Source organism: Leuresthes tenuis, unplaced genomic scaffold (genome assembly GCF_036924035.1).
Source record: "Leuresthes tenuis unplaced genomic scaffold, fLeuTen1.0.hap1 SCAF_2, whole genome shotgun sequence".
Classification (NCBI taxonomy): domain Eukaryota; kingdom Metazoa; phylum Chordata; class Actinopteri; order Atheriniformes; family Atherinopsidae; genus Leuresthes; species Leuresthes tenuis.
In genome coordinates, this window is record NW_027325356.1 from 39,677,708 (window position 1) to 39,700,646 (window position 22,939).

At 39.9% G+C, this 22,939-nt stretch overlaps 1 protein-coding gene across 1 annotated transcript in view; it reads right to left on the bottom strand.

The window, feature by feature from the left end:
- Positions 1 to 12,453: 12,453 nt before the first annotated feature.
- The window catches only part of efl1 (elongation factor like GTPase 1), a 107,548-nt gene continuing 97,062 nt past the window's right edge, over positions 12,454 to 22,939 (bottom strand). The window contains exons 21-23 of the mRNA XM_072381056.1: positions 21,214 to 21,722; positions 17,118 to 17,302; positions 12,454 to 12,905 (exon numbers count right to left, since the gene is read on the bottom strand). Coding sequence (XP_072237157.1) covers positions 12,717 to 12,905; positions 17,118 to 17,302; positions 21,214 to 21,722 — 883 coding nt within the window. The 3' untranslated portion in view covers positions 12,454 to 12,716. The remainder of the gene's footprint in view (positions 12,906 to 17,117; positions 17,303 to 21,213; positions 21,723 to 22,939) is intronic.

Sequence of the window (22,939 nt, forward strand, 5' to 3'; positions counted from 1 at the left end):
ACAGTATAATAGAACATTATATATATTATATTACCACTTATTATTAAAAAAAAAAATTGTCAGATTTGCATAAAACATTGTGGTTATCACCCTCAGAGTGCAGGGCTAGTGGAAAGAACTAATGGAACAATTAAGCTGAAACTGAAGAAAGCAATGGAAGAAACAGGGAGAAACTGGACTGATTGCATAGACTGAGTTCAGCTAAACACGAGGATAACTCCCACACAAGGTCAATCTTTAATTCGAAATAATGTATGGAAGACCATATTCTATCCCAGACCTAGCTAAACTGCATGCCACCAGTATGAGTAATGGAAAATGAATTCTTATATGCATTGTATTGAGTGTTACTGTGCATGAACTGCAAATGACCGAGCTGCAAGGTGCCATCCTGCCCTGTTTTCCTTAAATTCCTCTTTACAATGGTGGGCTGGTTATAATGAGATAGCTGCACTTTAAGGGGGGCACGGTTAGGCTGGTATTTACGACTGTGTCTGGGTAACCTCAACTGATGGTTGGGGAGGAAAGACAGAAGAACAATCAACTATACCCAAAGAGAGATGATCTGACAATTGGGCAATATAACTGTGTTTTTGCCTCAGTAATCAGAGCAACTCTGTATTTTGTACTGTGTTGTTCTCTTTTGCAAGATATTATTATTAAAGCCTCTTATCTCCTCAGAAGAATATAACTGACTCTGTGCATTACTAAATTTCCCCAACAACACTCTAGCAAGTTATATGAAAAGGATGTTCGAAACGGAAGATATAAGTCAATATAATAATGTTCTGAATGAGACTTTGCCATTACAGGTTGGAGCAGAGCTTAATATCGGAGACTGGGTCTTCACGAAGGTGATAAAGAGGAAGGTGTGGAACAAACCGAGCTGGGAAGGCCCGTTCCAGATCCTGATAACCACCTCAACCGCTGTCAATACTTGGATACAAGAGCCATTGTAAGAGGTACTCTTTGCCTTCCCCTGACTGCTAGAGAGGGAAGTCCAGCTACAAAGTGGACCAGGTGTATAGATCCTGGTAAACTCAACGCTGGTGAAGCAGGGACATCTCTCTAGCACTTAGCAGGGCAAGGGGCAGAGAGCACCAGAGAAGAGAGGAAAAGAAGAAAAAATAAAGGTTCAAAGTGGTTGTTGATGGCAGGACTGGTCATGATTCTCTTTGTGGTTCTGCCTATCAGGGCCCTGTTAAGCAGCAAAGGAAGTTGTGAAGCAGGGAAGGTGCATACCTTCGGAACTAAATGGAATGTGTGTCATCAGGAGAATCATCAGGATCATTTATAACTTTTCAACTGTCTGTGTCCTTCTTTCCTGGCTGAAAAAGGAGGAGCGTGTTCTAACACCTGATACCTGAGAACACAGAACCAGACGGATCTTTAACGAAAGCATCATATCTGAAGAATTGAAGGAGCATTCAGGAGATGACACTTTTATATGGTCTAACATGATGAATATGTTTGGAAGATATTGTGCCATGATTCTATTACTTATGACTTTAGCAGTATTTACTGCAATATTGGTAGTGTGCGGGTGTTATTGTGTGTCTTGTCTCCGTTCTCTATGTACCAGGTTGGTGGTCCACACCATAGAGGAATGCCCTTCTGAGTTCAGAGTGTTGCTTCTCCAGGAGGATGAAGTAGATGAAGAATATCATCCGGAGCTATATCCAATGTCGCACATTGTCCAAGAAGCTGACAATAATTGTGTTTAGACAAAAGAAAATGAAGAACCTTTTGAGTGTAAATTGATAAGGTTGTCATAAAAATGAAGCTAAAAACACTTGTAAGATACTGAAGTGAAGGTTGACATTTATTAATGATAAACAGGAGGGAAATGTCAGAAAAGTTGGCTTATTATCATTATATAAAAGTCACAGCCAGAGAGGCCATTTTATATCAAATTTTCACAAGGAGAAGTGGGGAGACAAAGAGAGCTGTGTTTTAAGAAGGAATGTTGTCTCCCCACTGATCGTTATCTTTATAGATCCACAAATAAGGACATGCCTCCAAACTCAGGAGATATACCAGACCTGGGCACATAGAGGATTGTATGTATGTGTGTGTGTGTCACCAAATAAAAGAGCAAGGGAGGCAATGACTCGTTGGAGAACTCTTGTGAATCTGCAGAGAGAAGGTTTGTGTGTTGTTCTCCCCTTGCAAGTAAAATTCTGAGGCCTCTGAGGGATTTCTTGGTTTCATGCCGTTGTCTGTGAGTTAATTTTTCTAACACCCATCACCGTTCTCTGAGACATGAGTCTGACTACAAAGGGGAATTCTCTCAACAGGAGGGGGTTCGTCTCAACCTCAGTGAAGAAAACAACAGCTAAAACGAGAACATAGGGTGTAGCTAAAATAAGACAGGGACAGACAGACAGCAGCCATGGCATCTATTTAGATTACCAGGATTTTGTAGGTTAAAAGGAACCAGCTGTGTATTGTTCATCATTATTCTTATTATCATATTCCTAATTCTATGGGATTAAGCACAGATTAATAAAAAAACTGAAGATAATGCATTACAATGAATCACCCTCCGACCCTTGACACAGACTGACCACAGAGATAGGAAGTCCCTCAGGTCCAACAGACAACTTGTCAACCTATTTTTTGTTGCAGGAATAGATGGGGTGGCTGACATTGACTTATGCTCAATTATTTTATGTAAAGACAACCAAAAAGCCCATGTGTATTCTGAAAAGTACATATGTGAAATGTATGTTAATACAAGATTTCTGAAGAATCGCCGGTGTATCAGTTGGAATTTTGTCACAACGAATAGTAGTCCATAACAGGTGATAGTGATCGGAATAAATGGCTGGAATGTATACAGCATGACAAAATAACCAATCTAATTGTATTGAATATGCTAAAGCCAGAATATAAATCTAGAAATTAAGCAATCACTCTGACCCAACTGGTTTCCAATGTGCATTACAATTGTATAATGAATCTTTTGTACCTAACACTGTAATGTAAAACTCTCTCTCTTTGTTGTTCCCAGCAGTTAAGAAAAGAGATGTACTGACCTCAGCGTTGGCTTATAAGGATAATTATATATACAGGTAAGAATGTGGATACACTCATGTCAGATAATTGTCAACAATCCATCAATGTCACTCAGGACGCAGGTAACTACTCAGCATCTTGGTTTTGGAACCAGACTTCCATGAGAGCAGACCTCTGGTGGCTGTGTGGGGAGATGAAACTGAGGTCCATCCTTCAGCCTAACTGGCAGCTGCGCAATAGCCCAACTACTGATGCCTTTCCGTCTATTCCCTATGGGGGACTTTAAGGCCTTGGGTGAGAAGCTGCAACGTCTCAAGCATTTAACTGTGTCTGGAGGTTCATTTGACAACAGAGTGTACCTGGATAGCATTGGCGTTCTGAGTCCCAGATGAATTTAAAGCTAGAAATCAAGTTACTTCAGACTTTGAATCTTTTCTTTTCTGGTGGGCAACAATAAATGAAAATGTTTATTGGATAAATTACATCTACAAGGCATTGCTGGACAATTGAAATGTTTGGAACTTTTTCCTGTTCCTTTATTCCTAACAATACTTCCCCAGATGGCAGCATCACCAAGAGGGACTCGCATCACTCTCTGCAGAGCTGATAGAAAACTCAGGGATCAACGACCCCTCAACTGACATGATGTAGAAGTGGTTTGGTCTCTATCTATTGTAAGAGCCATAGTAGTCACCTGTGCTTGATGTTGTATCACATGCTTGAGAGGACTGTCCCAAAGACTGATTGAAACCACCCTTACCCGCATAATGTATCAACAGGTAGAGGGTGATGATGACAATGAGTTACATGTGGATGATGGAGACGAGGATACAGATAACATTTAAAGTTCAAAGTACTTTGAATGACCCCGAGTGAATTCTCAATGATTTGTTTCATGATTATTTTTGCATTCATATGAAAGAGAAATGAACATGGGAATTGGACCTATTAAAAGGAAATTCCTGAATGTAGAACATTGTAAAGCTGACATGTTGCTTTGTCCTGCTAACATTTGTCCACAGGTTAAATTAACTGCATCAGCAGCAGAACCACTACAGGACTCAAAGTCAGGTAACTGACCAGGTGTTTGGAATTCTGGAGGGGGACCATCATGCCAAGATGATGGTGGAACAATCACAAATTTTTATCCACATGTGTATAAAAGGGTGGACGGCGAAGCTACGCGCTCCACCCCAACTGAATGAAAAGCTGATTTGAAGAGTTCATTCCACCAAGTAACATTTAACAATCTACAGCCTCCAACCATTGTATGGTTGAGTTATATCCTGAAAGGTCCTAAAAGAGGATTAGTTAGGGAATAAGAGGTGGTAAATACCTCTTCCTGGAAGTGAAGTGCTAGTAACCTCTCCTTCCAAGATAGCTTAGCAGTTCCAGACCCAGCCGGACTGATGTTTGGCCAGAAGCAGACGATTGCAGTGTTGGTGACGGGACTGGACTGAATAAACTGCATTGCATTATTATTATTATTATTGTTTGACTATTCTTGATTTTCATTTGTTATTATTTTTTATTTTATTATTTTTTTCCACTTAATATCCATTTCATATTGTTCATTAATTGCATTTAATCATATTTTCATTTATTATTCATTATTCTGATTTTCATTTCATTAATTTTTTGTTTGTGTATTCATTTTGTGTTTGCTAATCACACGTATGTCCATCGCCATTCATTAGAATCAACTGTTCGGAGTGCGACCTTTGATACTGAGTGAGTGATTAAGCAGTCGGTCGCCAGGGGGAGAATGGAGCCATAGGAGAATTCTCCCGTAAATACAGCAAATGGGTTTTTCGCTCCTATGCACTGCGAACAGTGGAAAATTTTCAATGTTAATGATTCAAAATGATTCAATGTTAATTGTACAAGATGCAGAGTTTTTCCCTTTTTCTTCATAGCATAAACAGGAGGAAATGTTAGAAAAATGATTTAGTTATACTATGAGAAAAGCTGCAAGAATAAGAGTTTCTGTGTTGTGGGGAGGCCTCCTCCTGCCTTTTGGTTGTCATAATACTATGTAGCAAGCAAAAGTGTTTTGACTGTCTGAACTCATCTTCCCATAACATTAAATGGCTAGTAATGCCTTTTCCCATAACATTGAATGTCCCTTTCCCATAACATTGTGTGGCCAGCAAACATAAACAATATAAATAGCAATAGCACCATTTTGTTAGTCAGACAACTCTGAGCCAGCTTCCTGACAGGTTGTGCGGACTTGTCTCTTTCTTGCAAGAAATAAATGTTTTGTGTTAATCGTATCCAGCGACTCTGAGCCTAATTTTGAGAGAATTTTTCTGACATGGTGCAATCCACTGATAGCCTATGTGGCACTATTGTTGCTCTTCCTTATAAGGAGCCAAGTGATCCTGACTGATCTTCGGTATTTTAACTACCTGGCTGTTGACAAGATCCATGGTTTTCCCTTCTATGGCCACAATTGTGAAGGACCCAAGGTAATTTGGGTCTAATTTGCCCCCTTTCCTCTGCTGGCTCCTTACATTTACACTCCAGACCTTCATGCCCATCTGAAAGTCTGGAGCAGGTTTTTTTATTTTGTATTACACATTTGTATCGCCACATTTATGCATTGTTTCTTTACTTCTGCTCACCTGGAAAATACAGTCACAAGCACTGTTTAGCGCGATGGCATACTGCTGAACATTTTGGTCAACTTAATCAGTGTGCCACCTGCGCACCTTAAAGACCCCTCCGCTGCCCAGAAGTGCCTGCATGAGCCGACTTATTATATTCACTGATAAATTAACTAAACATATAACTAGCACTGCTTGAATAGAAATCACATTCCAATTGAAAAATATCACACAATAAAACATAACAATGGGGGGTACCCAGTAGAGCCCTGCGCGGGACTGATTTCTTCATCCTCCCGCTAAATTTCTGACCATTACCACGCGCGCCCGCTTCCGCAAAACTTTAAGAATTTATGTAATAAATTTATGTAATAATAGAAATGCATTGATGCATTGTCTTCTCCCGTCCCGCAGGAGAAACCACGTAATTTTATAGGCTATTAATAAAGAGATTAATGGACAATTGAGAAACTTCTCCAAATGTCAGACTTGCCTTGCTTTGACTTTGTGCTGTAAAGACCTTATTTGAGCTTCTTTTCCACATAATTTATTGACATCCTGTCGCTAGGACACATCCCGACAGTGTTGCCAGGTGGGAAATGTAGTATTATTGTACCAGAGCCATAAAATGATCGTCTTTTGAGGGAAATTATCGTACACTTGTCATAACTAAAATAACAACTCTATTGATGCACTATAGTCACTCTAGTGTTGAATAGGGTCTAACAGGCACTCACGGCTTTGCATCAGCAGTTGCGTTAGGCTAAATGTCCCCGTAAACAATGACGAGTGGGAGCTAATGAGCCAAATCATGAAGCCTGGAGGCCACCTACTGTTAGGACCTTCTGAGGCAAATGCATGCACGTCACTTGTAGCTCACATAGAAAAGCACGATTGGCTTGAAACTTGTCACATGGAAATGGAAATGCCTTCAGGGTTCACAAAAAAATCCGACAGACAATTGCGACAGGCTGATTACAACCAGTTGCAACCACACATTCACAGAATGGTCAAATTATCATATATGTGGCTTTTTTGGGATTATTGATCGTACATCGTACACAGGGCAAAATTATCATACAAATATGATAATTATCGTACACGTGACCTGGCAACACTGCGTCCCTATTCCGCAGTGGGTTTTTTTAGCCGACCGCTCCCGCAGGACCTGGTGACCAATTAACTACCTCGGTGTTCGACCAAGTCTTTGTCAACAGAGTTCTTCCTTTACCATATACACATAGGCTGTTTGAAGGCGACCTCTTATACACCACAAACTTGGCGTCACAAACTGAGAATTTTATGCTCTGCTATTCGACTTTGCCTGACCTTCCAGTGGGGAAGTGGTATCTGAGGCCGGCAAATCAAAAGGGTGAGTTTTTCTCATCTACTCATGACAGCAGGCGCCTTACTGGAGGGGTTTTGGTGAATTCTGTTTTACAATTGGGCATGCTAAAATTACCTGTTTGGACGGTCGTCTGCCATGTGGTATGAGTCAGGGGCTCTGTCTAAATTTATGTTTTGTATTGTATTGTGTATTGTGTTGTTTTTTAAGGAATTGAAGTTAATGAAGAATAAATTAACAAAACTGTGAGTTGCTGTTCTAAGGTTTACTGAGTAATAGTAAAATACAGACTTGAAGTTTCTGAGCGTGGCAAATGTGCACGCTGCAATAGTAAAATGCAGAGTTGAAGTTTCTGAGCGTAGCAGATGCACGCTGGTTTATAGGGAGAGTTAAAGTCAAAGTGACCTGGGTCTTATCAAAATGTCTGATAAATCGTGGTGTTTACAGGTTACGTCATTTAATATCAGTCAGTGTACATAGGGGCTGAGATGAGATCCAAGGGAATCTGTATTAGGCCTATGGAGCTGGAAGCAGCTGCGGTAAACGAGTACAAGATGAAGATTTTGAAATAAAGTTGTTGAAGTTTTAAGCGTGGATGCATGCTATTGACAGTTAAAGTCCCAGTGACCTTGGTCTCATTAATATTGTTTTATGGCACTGCAGTGTAAAGGTTTGGCGCTTACCTGTTACATGTTAGACAGTTTAGCAAACTAACTGAAATGGGACCCAAGGGACTCTGTATTCAGCCAATGGAGCTATGGCAGCGTTGGTAAAAGAGTAAAAGTTGAAGATTTTGAGAAAAAAGATGTGCGCACACATAGTGAATAGTAGAAAAATAGGCAGGAGGCAATGCCGGCTGGGGTAAATGTTTTGTATGTTGTATGTTGACTATTTGGTTTGAATGTGTTGTGTAAGTGTCCTGTTGAAATGTTATATGTTTGGGCTGTGTGACTCTATATATATATATATATATATATATATATATAAGTACAGACATACTTTAATGAAGTGTTCTTATTTACAATAACTTAAATAACACAACTGTGATCTCAAATAATAACCTTCACATGTCTCATGAAAATAAAATGGGTGTATGACTGTTGATGGCAGAGCAATAACTGCCAAACTTATGAGTTCTTGTGGCAGGTTTCATTCAGTGTCCTGACATGTAAATGCTGTTTCGCTGATTTGACTGCCACAAGAAACAAAGTGTGTTTGATAAGATCTGACCATTTTCTTATGGGAGGATCACTCCGTATGGATTCTGATGTGGCTGATAAACTCATTCGTATCTTAATCATAATCTAATAAGTGAGACAACGCTCTGGCACACTAACCAAAAAAAAAAGTGTGTGTGTGTCCCCACAGTACACAATGTAGAAAAGAGAGGGAAAACAGTGTTTCTGATTTGGTGTGTGCTCACAGTGCAGAGTGTGGAGGAGAGAGAAAAGAAAGGCGTGTTGGCTGCACGGGCGCTGTGACTTACACACATATTTATAAGTTGAGAAAGGAAATGATTTTAGAGGAAGCACTGGAGTTTGGATCCCACATTTGTTGATAGACATTAATTTAGTTTTTTTTCTTTTAATTGGCTTTAAAGTGAATACTAACTGAGAAAAGAAAAAGGGGCTTCATTGAACAATTAAAAAAGATTTAGATTGTTAAAATATCCAGAATTTATAGGAATGGTGGGGATTACTCTTATTTTTAATCTTGTTTTCTAGGATGGAAATACCTGTACCTTGTGGTCTGTTTCATGAATATAAGGGGCTAAAAAGTTTTGTTCTTATTTTTCTATGGTTAACTGAATGTATATGAGAGTCCAAACAGACAGAGGGGCTATGCCCGAGTGCTACGCCCAAGTTCCAAACAGATAAATGACCGCCTGGACTCATCAAAGTCCTGCTGTATAAACAGGCCAGTGTGATTTATGCACAAGTTCTTTAAACATACAAACACATACACATACACACACACTCACGCATTCTTGCGCTTACTGCAAGAGTAAATCTGTGTGCGACTCTGAGTCTCATTGAGAGAATTTTTTTAACAACTGGCATTTTTTCCGCCATCCAGGGTCGGAGCTGAAACTGTGCACAGGGGAGTCCTGGACTCCTAACGAAAGACCCCCAGCTGAATTGCTGAAATCAGGGCCCAGCGTCCACTGAAGGGGGGAAAAGTGATGATATCGTATTTTTGAATCAATGGCCAGAAGCCATTGGCAGTGCAGGCATCAACAATTATAACGTTATTTCACCCATTAACACTTAAGCCGATGGTGTTCGACCACGTCTGTGTCAGCAGAGTTCTTCCTTTACCGAGTTATACATAAGCTGTTTGAAGGCGACAATCCCTTATACACCACACTCTCCTGTGTTACAAAAAATAAATTGAGTAATCAAACATGAGTTAAAGTCTTTGATATGCGGGCATGTTTAAATATAAATTGAACAGATTTCAAACCACATACCATATATACAGCATTTACACATGAACCTCTATCTCATAGGACTGTGAGCAGGCTACTGTATGAACACATTTGTTGTGAGTTACACAAATACATAGGTATTTACCTTGGGGGTTATCGGAGTCACCGACACGTGCTCACGTGTATTTGGGCACACTTCGGCGGTGGAAGGCCAGTCTCCGCTTCACATCGACCTTGATGTCGGACCACTTCTTCTTGACCTCCGTTTGTGTGCGGCTCTCAGACCCCACAGCATTCGCAGCCTCGCACACGATCTCTCACCCATGCTTACCAGTGGCGTGCACAGACTTTTTGAAGGGCAGAGGTGGAAAGAAAAAAAAAAAGACATATAGCGCGTCCTTACCACTGTAGATGGCACTTTAGGACGCGTTTTGGCTCCAGGGAGGACACTTGAGGGCAGTTTAGCACATGTTTTGGCTCCGAAGGGGGCAGTTTAGCACACGTTTTGGCTCCCAAGAGGGCACTTTAGCATGTGTTTTGGCTCCCAGGAGGGCACGTGAGGGCACTTTAGCACTCATTTTGGCTCCCAAGAGGGCACTTTTGCCTGTAGCCAGTAGAGTTTCTAAAAGTAGAATGGGAGGCAGAGCCTTCAGTTATCAGGCCCCTCTCTGTGGAATAAGCTGCCAGTAAATGTCCGGGAAGCAGACACCCTTTCCACTTTTAAGATTAGGCTTAAAACTTTTCTTTTTGATAAAGCTTATAGTTAGGGATGGCTCAGGTGATCCTGAAACATCCCATAGTTAAGCCGCTATAGGCTTAGACTATTGGGGGACCTCATCTGTCACACCTTTCCTCACTTTGCTCTCTTTTTCCCCCTGTTTAATTTCTCAATTGATTTTATGTACATGTGACATTATTGTGGTCATTAACTTGTGTTTCCCTGTTCCAACAGGTATCCTTTGAATGGTGTTATGGTGTTTTCCCCCCCTCTTTTCCTTCTTTTCTGTCTTCTCAAACCCCAGCTGGTCGAGGCGGATGGCCATCCTTCCTGAGTCTGGTTCTGCCAGAGGTTTCTTCCTGTTAAAAGGGAGTCGTTCCTTTCCACAGTTGCCTCAGGCTCAGGACGGGAGATTGGACTGAAGACAAGTTTCGGTGCAGTCTGTTGGTTTCCTTAGCTAGGATATTGTTTTTGAATTGGCTCTACATGAATTAATTGGATTATTTTGAAATTAATTCATTGGATTTCATTGGATTATGATTACAATGAATTGAATTCCAACTGGTTTGAATTGGACTATATTATTTAAGTGCCTTGAGATGACATTTGTTGTAATTTGGCGCTATATAAATAAAACTGAATTGAATTTGCTGATGACACAGTAGTTGTAGGTCTCATTTCCAACAACAATGAGAAGGCCTACATGAAAGAAGTAGAGAACCTGGAAAGGTAGTGCCAGGATAATTGCCTCCAGCTGAAGACATGGTGGTGGACTAGAGCAAGAAACAGCAGCACTCCTGTTACATCCTCATAATTGGTGGTGCTCCAGTAGTGAGGGTGAACAATCTCAAATATCTTGTGATTCAGCTCACGGATAATCTTACCTGGCCCATCCACCTGCACACTCAGGTCACAAAGACAAGACATCAGCTTTACCACTCGAAGCAGATGAGGAGATATAGGGTTTCTTCTAAGATCCTCAAAACTTTCTACTCAGCCACAGTTGAGAGCGTACTGACTATGAGCATCACAACATGGTTAAATAACCATGGATCATGGAGAGAATGATCACAGCAGCACTAGCTCTGACCTGCCCTCCCTGTGGAACAACTATACACTAGTGCCAGAGCAGAGCTATCAAAATCATCAAGACATTTCCCATCCCAGTAAATGCTTGTATCAGATGCTGAACTCTGGTTCTGCAGCCTGATAACAAGGTCTGAGAAACTCAGGAGGAGCTTTTATCCTTAAAATATGAGGCTCCTCACCCAGGTCATACCTCACTATCATGAGTACTAGCTCTGGAGAATACAGTAATACAATGTAGCCCATCAAGTAGTACTATTGTACACTCTGATTTCATTACTGTTACTGCATAATGCCACTGTTTATTTGCCAGTGCCGCTTTCATTGCTGTTGCTTGTTGTCATTTACTTTTTTGGGTACTAATATATCTAGATTGTTTAGTATACTTTCAGCATAATTTTTTTGTATATTTATATTTTAAATATATTCCTTGTTGTTACATTTTAACCAGTTTTATTGTTAAAACATACACACAGGTTCCGGGTTACTGTCCTGCATGGAATGCATATATAACACAGCATGAGACAAACACGACAAACACTGATAAACACGTGCTTGATTCTTGCAGCTTAGAGATAAAGAGTTTGACACAATCTATCATATCATCCTTATTCGACCTGGGTGAGGAAAATATGAGGTTGAAGTTAATTTTCCCTTTAAAATAAGGCTTGTTTAGAGGTACCTCTTCCTGAAAAACACATTCTCTTCTTACAAGTCTGGCCAGATATCACCTTGTTGTTTTGTACTTCAAGAAATTGCTCTTTGGCTCTTCTTTAATTAGTGGACCCCATGACACATCGGACTCTGACAATGTCTCCCTAGGGAAAAGCCAACAAGCCTCTTCCCTAGGCCTTGCCCAAGTCTCCCTAACTTGGGCGAGGTAATGAATTTGACATTTTAAGGGTTTTTGAAATGCACTTCATCTGGTCCCTCACCCGGAACTAATTTGCATTGTAAGACCCTGCAAGCTGCCCTTGACTACATAGCTCCTAGGACCCCTCAGGCACCGCCATATTACAACCTTTTATTTTTATCCATCATTCAAATACACTTAACCAGAGTCTTCTTTGAAAAGCTCAGTCTGTTTTTAGATCTGGATATATCTAAATCAGTCTTATGTGCCAGACTGGGTGAGCAAGGGGGAACAACAGAACATGTCTTGTATATTCCACATTTTGACCAAATTTTTATGCATTTAATGGACCTCCATTTATCCACACAAACACACACATGACTTTTCTACAGAAAAAAGGGAAGCGGAAGCCAAACTTGCATATTTTATTCATGCTGCAAGCCTTGCTTATCATCACTTTGTAGAATAGCCATTTTTTTCTGATGTGAGTACTGTTTTACAAAGAAGCTGATACTCATCTACTGTAACATGAGTAGGAAAAAGTGAATCAATGTTTGAAAGGTTTAAAGATTCATGAAAGATGTAAGAGCACAGTTCATAACACACAACATTTGTTTGATGGATTGAGACTATCTCCTATTGTTCTTGCTCAATGTTGTCTACTTGTTCTTGCTGAGAGTCCTCTGCTTCTCTGCATACTCCACTATCTTCTCCTCAACGTAAAGACCTTTCCGTCTGCGGACAGCATTCATATATTTGAGCGCTTGATTGACAGAGTCTGCTTTCTCACCGAAGTGCAAGTATTCTTCCTCTGTGGTGGGAACCCAGTATGGATCACTGCTGATCACCTGGAACACAGATGAACAATTATTAGAAAAACTGTGTATATATATTCTTGTTACAAAAAGACATCAGTTACAAAAAGATACAAAATATTATTTGGATGTAGAGAAGTAGAGAATATTGGGATTTGAAACCCAATGAAGTCAAGAACTTCGCTATTCCCTGCATGTTACTGTTTTCTACTGCCATTTACTATACAACCCCGAGTACACAAATCAATTTTGCAGGATGTTTCTTCAGCTGTTTTATGTTGTGGAAAGAAATAACATTCATGACACAAAATAATTCAATATAACAGCTGAAGAGTCCCTCTTTATACAAGCTTTTATAAAAACTTTTATAAAACCATTATTCTATTATCTTTACAAAACAGTTGACAGATCACCTTTGTAGAATGGAGCCTTACCGTGGAGTACCCACCCCCCCTTTTTTTCTTTCAATTTCCACCTTAAATTCTTAATTGGATTAAGTTCCATACTGTGGGCTGACCATGTCATTGAGTTTATATCTTTCCTGAAGAAAACTTTTAACACTCACTGCTCTGTAGAAATATGCATCATGCTTGATGGAATGAGAAAAATGTCATAATACGCCTGTGTATTTACTGTAAAAGCAATGACGGCTATGTCCCCTGGTCCTTTACCTGGCATGCAAACCATCGCTGACTGTGGAAATTTGCTTGTTTTATTGTATGTTGTGTATGTTTGTCGTGTATCAAATAAAAGTTATGGCATCATCTCCTTGCACGACACAGAATTAATCACTGATTATCAACCTCATCCAATCATCCTCAGTTCACGACTGCCTCTCTTCAGCTGATCTGGGATCTAATGGCATTTCAACAGTTTTATTCATATTAATATAAAGTTCATGTGCAACACACCAGCAGCTTGGTGGACGCTTTGATTGGAATTTTTTGAGAGCAGACAAAGAATGACAATACTATTAGAGAATTTGACTACATGCTGATTTGGTTCAGAGCTGACACAGTCATTAGTATACAGAAAAGGATGATCAGACACACTCCTGAGGCATGCCAGTCTTGCTTATTGCTCTGTCTGAAAGGAAAAAGTAAATTTCACCTCCTGTAGTCTTTTGACAGAAAGGAGTGATACTACCTAGATAACAAGGGATTTACATTTAACTGAAAAAGTTAATCAAGAATGATGTGTCACTGAATTGAATCAAAAGCAGAACTAAAAAGCATCCATCCATTTTCTATAGCCGCTTAATCTGTCGGTCGGGTCACGGGGGGCTGGAGCCTGTCCCAGTGGTCATCGGGTGAGAGGCGGGGTACACCCTGTACAGGTCGCCAGTCCATCACAGGGCCACACAGAGACAAACAACCACACACACTCTCACACTCACTCCTAAGGGCAATTTTAGAGACACCAATTAACCTCACATGCATGTTTTTGGATGGTGGGAGGAAGCTGGAGTACCCGGAGAGAACCCATGCATACACGGGGAGAACATGCAAACTCCACACAGAAAGGCCCCAGCTGTGAATTGAACCTGGAACCCTCTTGCTGTGAGGTGACGGTACTAACCACCACACAAGCTCTGAAAACTGTGGTGTTTTCAGAATCCTCTGAACAAATGTGTGTTAAAACAAAAGAATGGAGAAATTGAGTTTTCTTTGTTTTATCAAACTCTTAACACCTGAATTAAAACTTCTACTTTACACACCCAGGCAAATGCCATAACGGTTTCAGGCATATAATTGGCTGAAATTTGGAGCATAAGCCTGCGTCATGGCCCATCTCCGCAAAACAAACTCAGGAAACCCGCGAGACAGAGACAGATGAAGAGAGGATTGAGAGAAAAGAGAGAAATAAGAATGAAGTAAAAGAAAGATAAACATTTTTTTGGTTTTACATCGTTAACTCATCTCCATGTGTTCTTCGTGGCATGTTTTAACCTCCGCTGCTGCATAAGTTATCACACAGTAATAGTTTTCCCTACAAAGACAGCCAGCATAAGCTTGTCAAATGTTTGTTAATATTTTTGTGAAGTGGAGTTCACCTGACCAGAGTTGGTTATTTGACCAAGCAAGCAAACCAACTCCAACACTCGGGTAAACATCTACAGTTGTCATTTTTGACGATGAAGTCTCAATATAAACCTTTCCGTCTCCTTGGCAACGAGAAGACCCCGGTGGAGAAGAGAGACCTTCCTGGGCAACTTGAAAGTTCACGGAAATTCATCCAAAACTAGCTGACTATCGAGAAAGGTCCAGAGACAGCAGACAAAAGTTGTTAGCCTTTAACCGTAAAAAGTAACTAAAATTAAGACAATTTGAGCAAGTCCATTACATTTCTCCATTCTCTTGCCCCTTTTCAAATCACAAAGGTTTCCCTGTACAGCCTTACATAGCCAACACATTTCTCCCGTTTGTCCTTTAAGATTCATGTTTTGGTTTGGTTTCAATACATAGTTCATATATATTTAACAAGTTGTTATTGAATGCTTCTTTATGTAATTTCAGTCAATTCAAGCAACAACTGAAAGTAGCACTTTGAGATTGATTACCATTCATCTTAACATACCAGAATTTTTACCAAGATTCTGTCTTTTTTCCTTCTTTTGAAGGTGGTGCCTAGACCTAGACCTAGATGACTAGGTCTATGGATTTTCTACTCCTAAATTCAGACAAAACTAAAGTCGTTGCCTTTGGATCCAAGCGCTTCAGGGTGAGGCTGTCTAGATATATACAGTACTTAGCTACAGACTTATAAACTCTAGATGACATTTTGTTGGCTTCTAGAGTAAGGAACCTTGGAGTTATTTCTTTACCAGAATCTATCCTTTGACTCAGATATAAAACAGGTTGCTCGGACTACATTCATTCACCTTAGTATTATTGCCAAAACTAGGAACATCCTGTCTAAAAGTGATGTAGAAAAAATGCATGTATTTTTTATGTCAAGGTTGGACTACTGCAACTCTTTACAACTAAATAAATTGGATTTGATCAGATAATGATTGTGTTCCAGTGAATTGGGCTCTAATTGGTTTGAATTGGATTGTAACTTTGAAGATGCCCTGAGATGACATTTGTTGTGATTTGGTGCTATATAAATAAAACTGAACTGAAGTTTAATGAAAATGAAGGGTTACGACAGTTTCCCCCAATAGATTCTGTGGGGGGAGTATGAGGTCAGAGTCGCTTTTGTGGGCTAGCGGTCCTTGTATTACCAAAGCAAGAGCAATGTCCACATTCTCGGCACAAAATTGGCTTTACACGTTACACGCTGGAATCGGCCATGGCTCCTTGTCGCTGATTCTGTTTGTGGATTTCATGGACAGGATCTCAGGGTGTAGTTGGGAAGAGATGAGTGTCAGTTTTGGTAAGCTAAGGGATGCCTCCTCAGCTTTTTACAGATGAGGTAGTTCTGCTGGCCCCTCAAAATCATAGGTCATTGTTCTCAACTGGAAAAAGGTGGAGTGCTCTCTCTGGTTCAGGGATGAGTCTGTGCCTCAAGTGACTGAGTTAAAGTATCTCAGGATCTTGTTCTTAATGATGGCAAGTTAGAGCAAGTGAGTGAGTATAGTTATCTTATTGTTGAATGTAACCATCTTGTGATGCTTTGTCAGTGTGAAAGAGAAAGTTTAAGTATTAGGAAAGTACTAAAATAAATGAACATAGTAAAACTAGAACGCTTACCTCACAATATAGCCAACACAGTCTCACAGCAAAAAAAAAAAGTTCACATTTGGAGGTTGGATGGGATGGAGGATGGTGCTACACAGCCATCCAAAAAGTGGGAGACTATATACTGCGTCTATGTATAAATATTTTCCTGATACTTAACTATATTAAGATTTTCCATGAGACTGGCTGACATAGCAGGCCTTGAAGATAACATGCTTTTCTAGCATGTAAGTGTAACAGTTTGTCTCTTTTGTCATGATGTATTCACTTCACTTTCTGAGCATTTGATATTCTGCTCACTAGTCAAATCGGCCATGGTGAACAGTGAATAATGAGTGTCTGTTTAAAACTCTAGCGGTTTAAAACTGTTTGATTTTTAATTTGATGAACAGCAAAAGGCACATATAATTACCAAAGTATTTTTTTACACAAATTACGCAATACTAAAATGGACATAACCCGTTAACACAAAAACCATGCAGGAAGACCCAAAGTGATCACATGTAAAAGCAGGATGGGAAAATTTCCTTGTATAATATAATAACTAAGTAATATCAATCACCTCCCAGTGGCTGAAGACTAGCTGTGGACTGGCCAATCCGCTCGTCCTTTTGCGGATCTCATCGGCAAATCCAAAGCTCTCAGCAACAGGCAAAACAGCCTTGATGATAAACATATCCGTCCCTTCCTTCATCTCTTCATGGAGGACTCGTCCTTCTCGTCTACCCAATACACCATAAACCCGACCTGATGGAAGAGAAACAGCGTACACAGAAGTCAGGACACCCAGTAAACACATTCCTAGATGAGATTCCAAGAATGCTTCTTTCAAAAAAAAATATTTCCCAAGTGAGGATAAGCTAAGGCTTGAAAAATGGCCACAGAGGTACTTTCTAAATTATTTAATGGATACCTTTTGAGTTTGACACAAACATAACTATTTTTGAGTTTGCTTATTATATAAGTTTTCCAAACACGAGACTACTTTTGCAGGATGCCTCAATGTTGCTGTGATATATATACACTGAAAGTTTGCCTTCTGGCTCAGCTCCCTCCTCACCACAAGGGACTGGTGCAGCGCCCTCATTGTTGCTGATATAGCCCCAGTCGGTCTGTCCATCTTTCGTTTCAACCTGCCATTAATCCAGAACAAGATCCCAAGATATATAAACTCCTCTGCCTGATCTGGAGGGAGCACTCCACTTTTTTCTAGTTAAGAACCATGGCCATGGTTTTGTAAGAGCTGACTTTCACTCCGGCCACTTCAGTCCGGGACCACTTCCGGACCGCTCTAGTGTTCACTGAAGATCATGGCTTGAAGAAGCCTACAGAACCACATCATCCTCAAAAAGCAAAGATGTGGCGCTGAGGTTCCCAAACCAGACGCCTTCCTCTCCCATATTATGCCTTGAGATCCTATCCATGAAAATCACAAATCAATGACAAGGAGCAGCCCTGGTGGAGTCTAACAAACAAGTTCAATCTTCTGCCAAGAATACGGACACAGCTCTTGCTTTGGTTACACAGAAACCGAATAGTTCACAAAAGTAACTCTGGTGTCCCCATATTTCTGCAGCATCCTCCACAGAACCACACACCACCTCAGTCTGCCACTCCACAGGTGTTGTTCGAGAACTACATGCAACATTGAAGAGGTGTGTCAACAAAGAAAGCCCCACGATGTCCAGAGCTTTTAGCATCTTTGGGCAAATCTCATCCACCTCTGGTGCCTTACCTCCAGGAAGCTTTTTTTAACTACCCTGGCAACTTCTGCTAAGATGATGGTTGTGTTTCCTTCCACTGTCTGACATGTCCTCAGTTCGGGACAGCAGTTCTCCACCCAGGCCCAAGAACAACCTGGAACAAACACTGCTTTCTCTTTCTGAGTCACCGAATGTTTTGGCAGAACATTCTTGAGGCCAATCGAATGTCCTTCTCTATGGTCTCACTGAATTCCTCCCATACCAGTTTCAGATTGGCATTCAGCAATCTAAGAGCAAAGATACAAACAATTTTGCGGTCTAAGAACAATCTCAAGTTTTCTTGAGAATTTTATTCAGAATTTAAAAGAGGATTTAAGAAAATTCTTAAGAAGATATTGGCGAATGAGGCCCATTCTTCTGCTGGAGCATGCTTTATTGTTTTTCTTCTGCACACTCTGCTTTATTAACTGTTTTTGAAAAGTCCTCCATAACTCCCTGTCTTCCTCCCTGAGGGTTTTCTTTTGCATGTTCACCGACTTTTAAAAAGCCTATACAGAGATGAGAGGTGAGAATAACCAGATTGTAATCTGATTTTCCAAATGGAGGACAGACAGAGAAGCAGTATGCATCTTTGACATTTACATCTAAACATTTCACAGAGACATTTCCAGGATTTTATATATATATATATATATATATTTACAGGGTGTGATTTGTCGGTGGGGGTGGTGGTTTACATGTCCTACCCTCTGCTGAATTATTTTTATCCTCGGCGGGGACAAAATTTATCCCCCCCACCTAAAATATTTTCACCATTACATCGTAATTATTAACAACCAAAATACAAAGGGTCCCTGTTCATTTTGATTGTGCTGTGATATTGATCAACCGGGAGCGAGTCAGACCCGTTGCACTCGCAGAAAGCAGTTCTATTTTGAAAACCAACCGGATTTTCTTTCGTCTTCTTGTCTGCGTCATCCGCGCCAAAACAAAAGCTTAAATCAAATGGAGAAAAAATTAAAAGAATCCAGAGCAGCATATTGTTATATTTTACAGGACCACAGCAAAGCTATGTCCAGACCTATAGTCTACCCGATCAACCATTAAAAAAAAAAAAAAAAAAAAATACATTGTGGTATTTCATGTTTTCTGTTGAATTGGGAAAGAATTAAAATGTTATTTTCATTTGAGAAATTTAAAAACAATATTTTGAGAAAATATTTCTGCAAATGCAGTGGTTAAATTTACGTTCAAAATAGGTCTACCGCCTACATTATCTAGCCTAAGTGTAAGGTTTATCTACACAAGAATCAACAGATTTAATGTTTTCACACTGTTGTGTGTCAAAATTACCCCTCCCTTTTTTTTTTCACCCTATATATATATATATAAAAATATTTTGTTATATACACATATACATACAGTTAAGCTCAATATTATTCATACCTCTGGCAAATTTTGACTTGGTTCTGTTCATTTGAAAAAAAATGGAATGTCCAAAATTTAGGGTTGGGCAAATATTAAATTAATCGTATTGTTATACGCAAAATCCAATAATAAATTCAAAAGTAGCATATAACGCACTTGTATTGGAACTATACACTGAAGGAACTGAAATACAATTCAACATATTGATAAGACAATTCAATGTTGCAGTGCTTACAAATAACTTTGGCTATGTCGTCTGCGCCGTCTGGAAAAACTTTGAAATGAAAATGGCCATGTAAAAGTTCTGTAACCTTCTCCATGTTTCTTTAGCCCGTTTCATCTGACATTCTTTTCTTTTCTGACTGTTTCCTGTGAGCAGTAAGCAACATACTAAAATAAACATTTACAATAAAAATAATAAAAACAGCGTTTATTGGAGACAAATAATTGTTGGCGATAATGATAATTCATTAATTAACGCAAAAATAACTGTTCAATTTCTCCTCTCATATTTTTTACCATTCATCTTTTGCAAGGAGCTGCAAGTCTTTGAGGTTGGAAGACCTCCTTGCCATCACTCAATCTTTAGCTGCCTCCATAGATTCTCCATCAGATTCAAGTTGGGATTATGGCTGGGCCACTCCTAAATGTTAATATTTTTGTCGGCTAACCATTTCTTCACCACATTTGCTGTGTGTTTTGGGTCATTGTCATGCTGAAATGTCCAGTGCTACCCAAGGTCAAGTTTCTCTGCAGACTGCCCGATGTGGTTTTTTGATGGTGCCATTTACTTAAATTAGGTTGCCTGGCCCATTAGCTGAAAAACACCCCCAAAGCATTATGTTCCGACCACCATGCTTGACTATAGGGGTGGTACTCTTGGGGTTGAATGCTTCTCCTTTTTATGCCAAATTTCATCTGAACACAAAATAGAAGACTGGAAGTTTTCTGCTTTGTCCAGATAAGATTTTGCAAAGGCCAAGCAAGCTTTCGTGTACCTTATTTGGAAAAGTGGCATCCTCCTTGGTCTGCATCTGTGGAATCCAGCTGTTTGCAGTGTCCATTGGACTGTCTGCCTTGAGCTGTTGCCAACACCATGGCCCAGATTCTTCAGGCTGGCCTTGGTGGTGATCCTCATATTCATTTTCACCTCTCACACCATCAGCCTTGCCAGTACAGGTGTCATTTATGACTTCCTAACACATCCTCTGAGATTTTCCATGGTGTCTTGTATTTTTTAATTTTTCTTTGAATTTTGGCTACTGGAACTTGGAGAAATTTAGATACGACCTTGTCACCTTCTCCTGAGTTGTGAGCAGCCAAAATGTGCATTTGGAATGACATAGAACCTTGACTTGTTCCATAGACTGATTACATAGACTACAATGGGTATGAATAATTTTGGACATGCTATTTTCCATAAAATGTAAGTCATTTTATGACTTACACATATATATGTGTGTGTGTGTGTGCGTGTGTGTGCTTGGCAGAAAAATTCTAAGATTTGTGACAGGTGTTCTCCCTTACCCAGCACTTCAGCTGTAGCCATTATCTCACAAGTATACATGGCTGCCATTAGTCTTTGGGGCTGAGCTTGGAAGGCATGACGGCAGGCCTCCTTCATGGCAGCAATCAGCTGGCCAGAGACCGGCCCATAGCAATCTGCCAAAGCAGCCTCTGTTCTGCTTATGGCCTGGCTTGGGCCTGCTGCCATATCCTCACTGCTTTCCTCCAGTCTTCTGTCTGCCAAAGTCTCATGGGATATAGAATCCTCTTTCATGGAATCCCGTTCTGATGCAGCTGAAGACTGAATGTCCCACCTTTCCACAGAGAAGCAGACTCCCATCAGGGGCTCCTCACACATTGGCCCTGACAAAGTTGCCAGCTGGAAACCACTGACAATGCTGTTGTCAAATTCTCGAGGAGCAGCAGGCTGACTTCCATCCTGATAAGTTTTGTCATCCTGGCTCAGACACTGCCACACTGAGGGACGCTTGTAGGCCTTTAGGCTGTTCAGCAGAATGTTGGGACCATTCCTGAAAACAAGAAACATTAAAACTATAGATTTTTCTATACCTTTTCAAGGTAATAGAAATCATACATTTGTGTTCTCATAAACCAAAATAAAGTAGCCTCATTCTGAAGGATATCTGGCTGAAGTTAATTGAATGAAAGTGGTAGCGTCACTGCTACAGATTCACAATAAAATTTGTGATTGGTTACAATGATAATATGTTGGTCACTAAGCTTTTAACACCAAGGTTTATTACACCTGATTTCTTATATCCAATTATTCAGTGCTTAAGGTAGGACTAGAGAAATATATAAACCTTAAGACTATGTTCTTCTGAACTGTTCTGATGGCATACAGATTTTAATCATGCTTGAGCCCCGAAACTGCTTTGGAAAACCTGTAGGCTGAAAAAATTACAATTCACAACTATGGTTTCCAAATCGAGAACATCTCATGAGACTTGCTTTTTGCTTCATGGTAACACACACCAACAACTTGAAAACAACATATTATCATCATATTCTAGTTATATAGTTACTCTAGATGGTATTTCCTTGGCTTCTAGTCCTACAGTGAGGAACCTTGGAATTATTTTTGACCAGAATTTATCATTTTAAGCACATATAAAACTGGTTTTACTTCTTTCACCTTCGTAATATTGTTAAAATCAGGAACATCCTGTCTCAGGGTGATGCAGAGAAACTAGTTCATGCATTTGTTACTTCAAGATTGGACTACTGTAATTAATTATTATTGGATTATTATTATTATTAATTATTATTCAATTCAATTCAATTCAATTTTATTTATATAGCGCCAGATTACAACAATTGTCATCTCAAGGCACTTAAGTAATATAGTCCAATTCAAGCCAATTGGAATTCAATTCATTGTAATCATAATCCAATTAATTCATATAGAGCTAATTAAAAAAATTAATATCCTAGCTAAGGAAACCAACAGATTGCACCGAAATGTGTCTTCAGTCCAATCTCCCGTCCTGAGCGTGCCTGTGGCAACTGTGGAAAGGAACGACTCCCTTTTAACAGGAAGAAACCTCTGGCAGAACCAGACTCAGGAAGGGTGGCCATCCGCCTCGACCAGCTGGGGTTTGAGAAGACAGAAAAGAGGGAAAAGAGGGGGGAAAAACACCATAACGCCATTCAAAGGATATCTGTTGGAACAGGGAAACATAGGTTAATAACCACAATAATGTCACATGTACATAAAATCAATTTT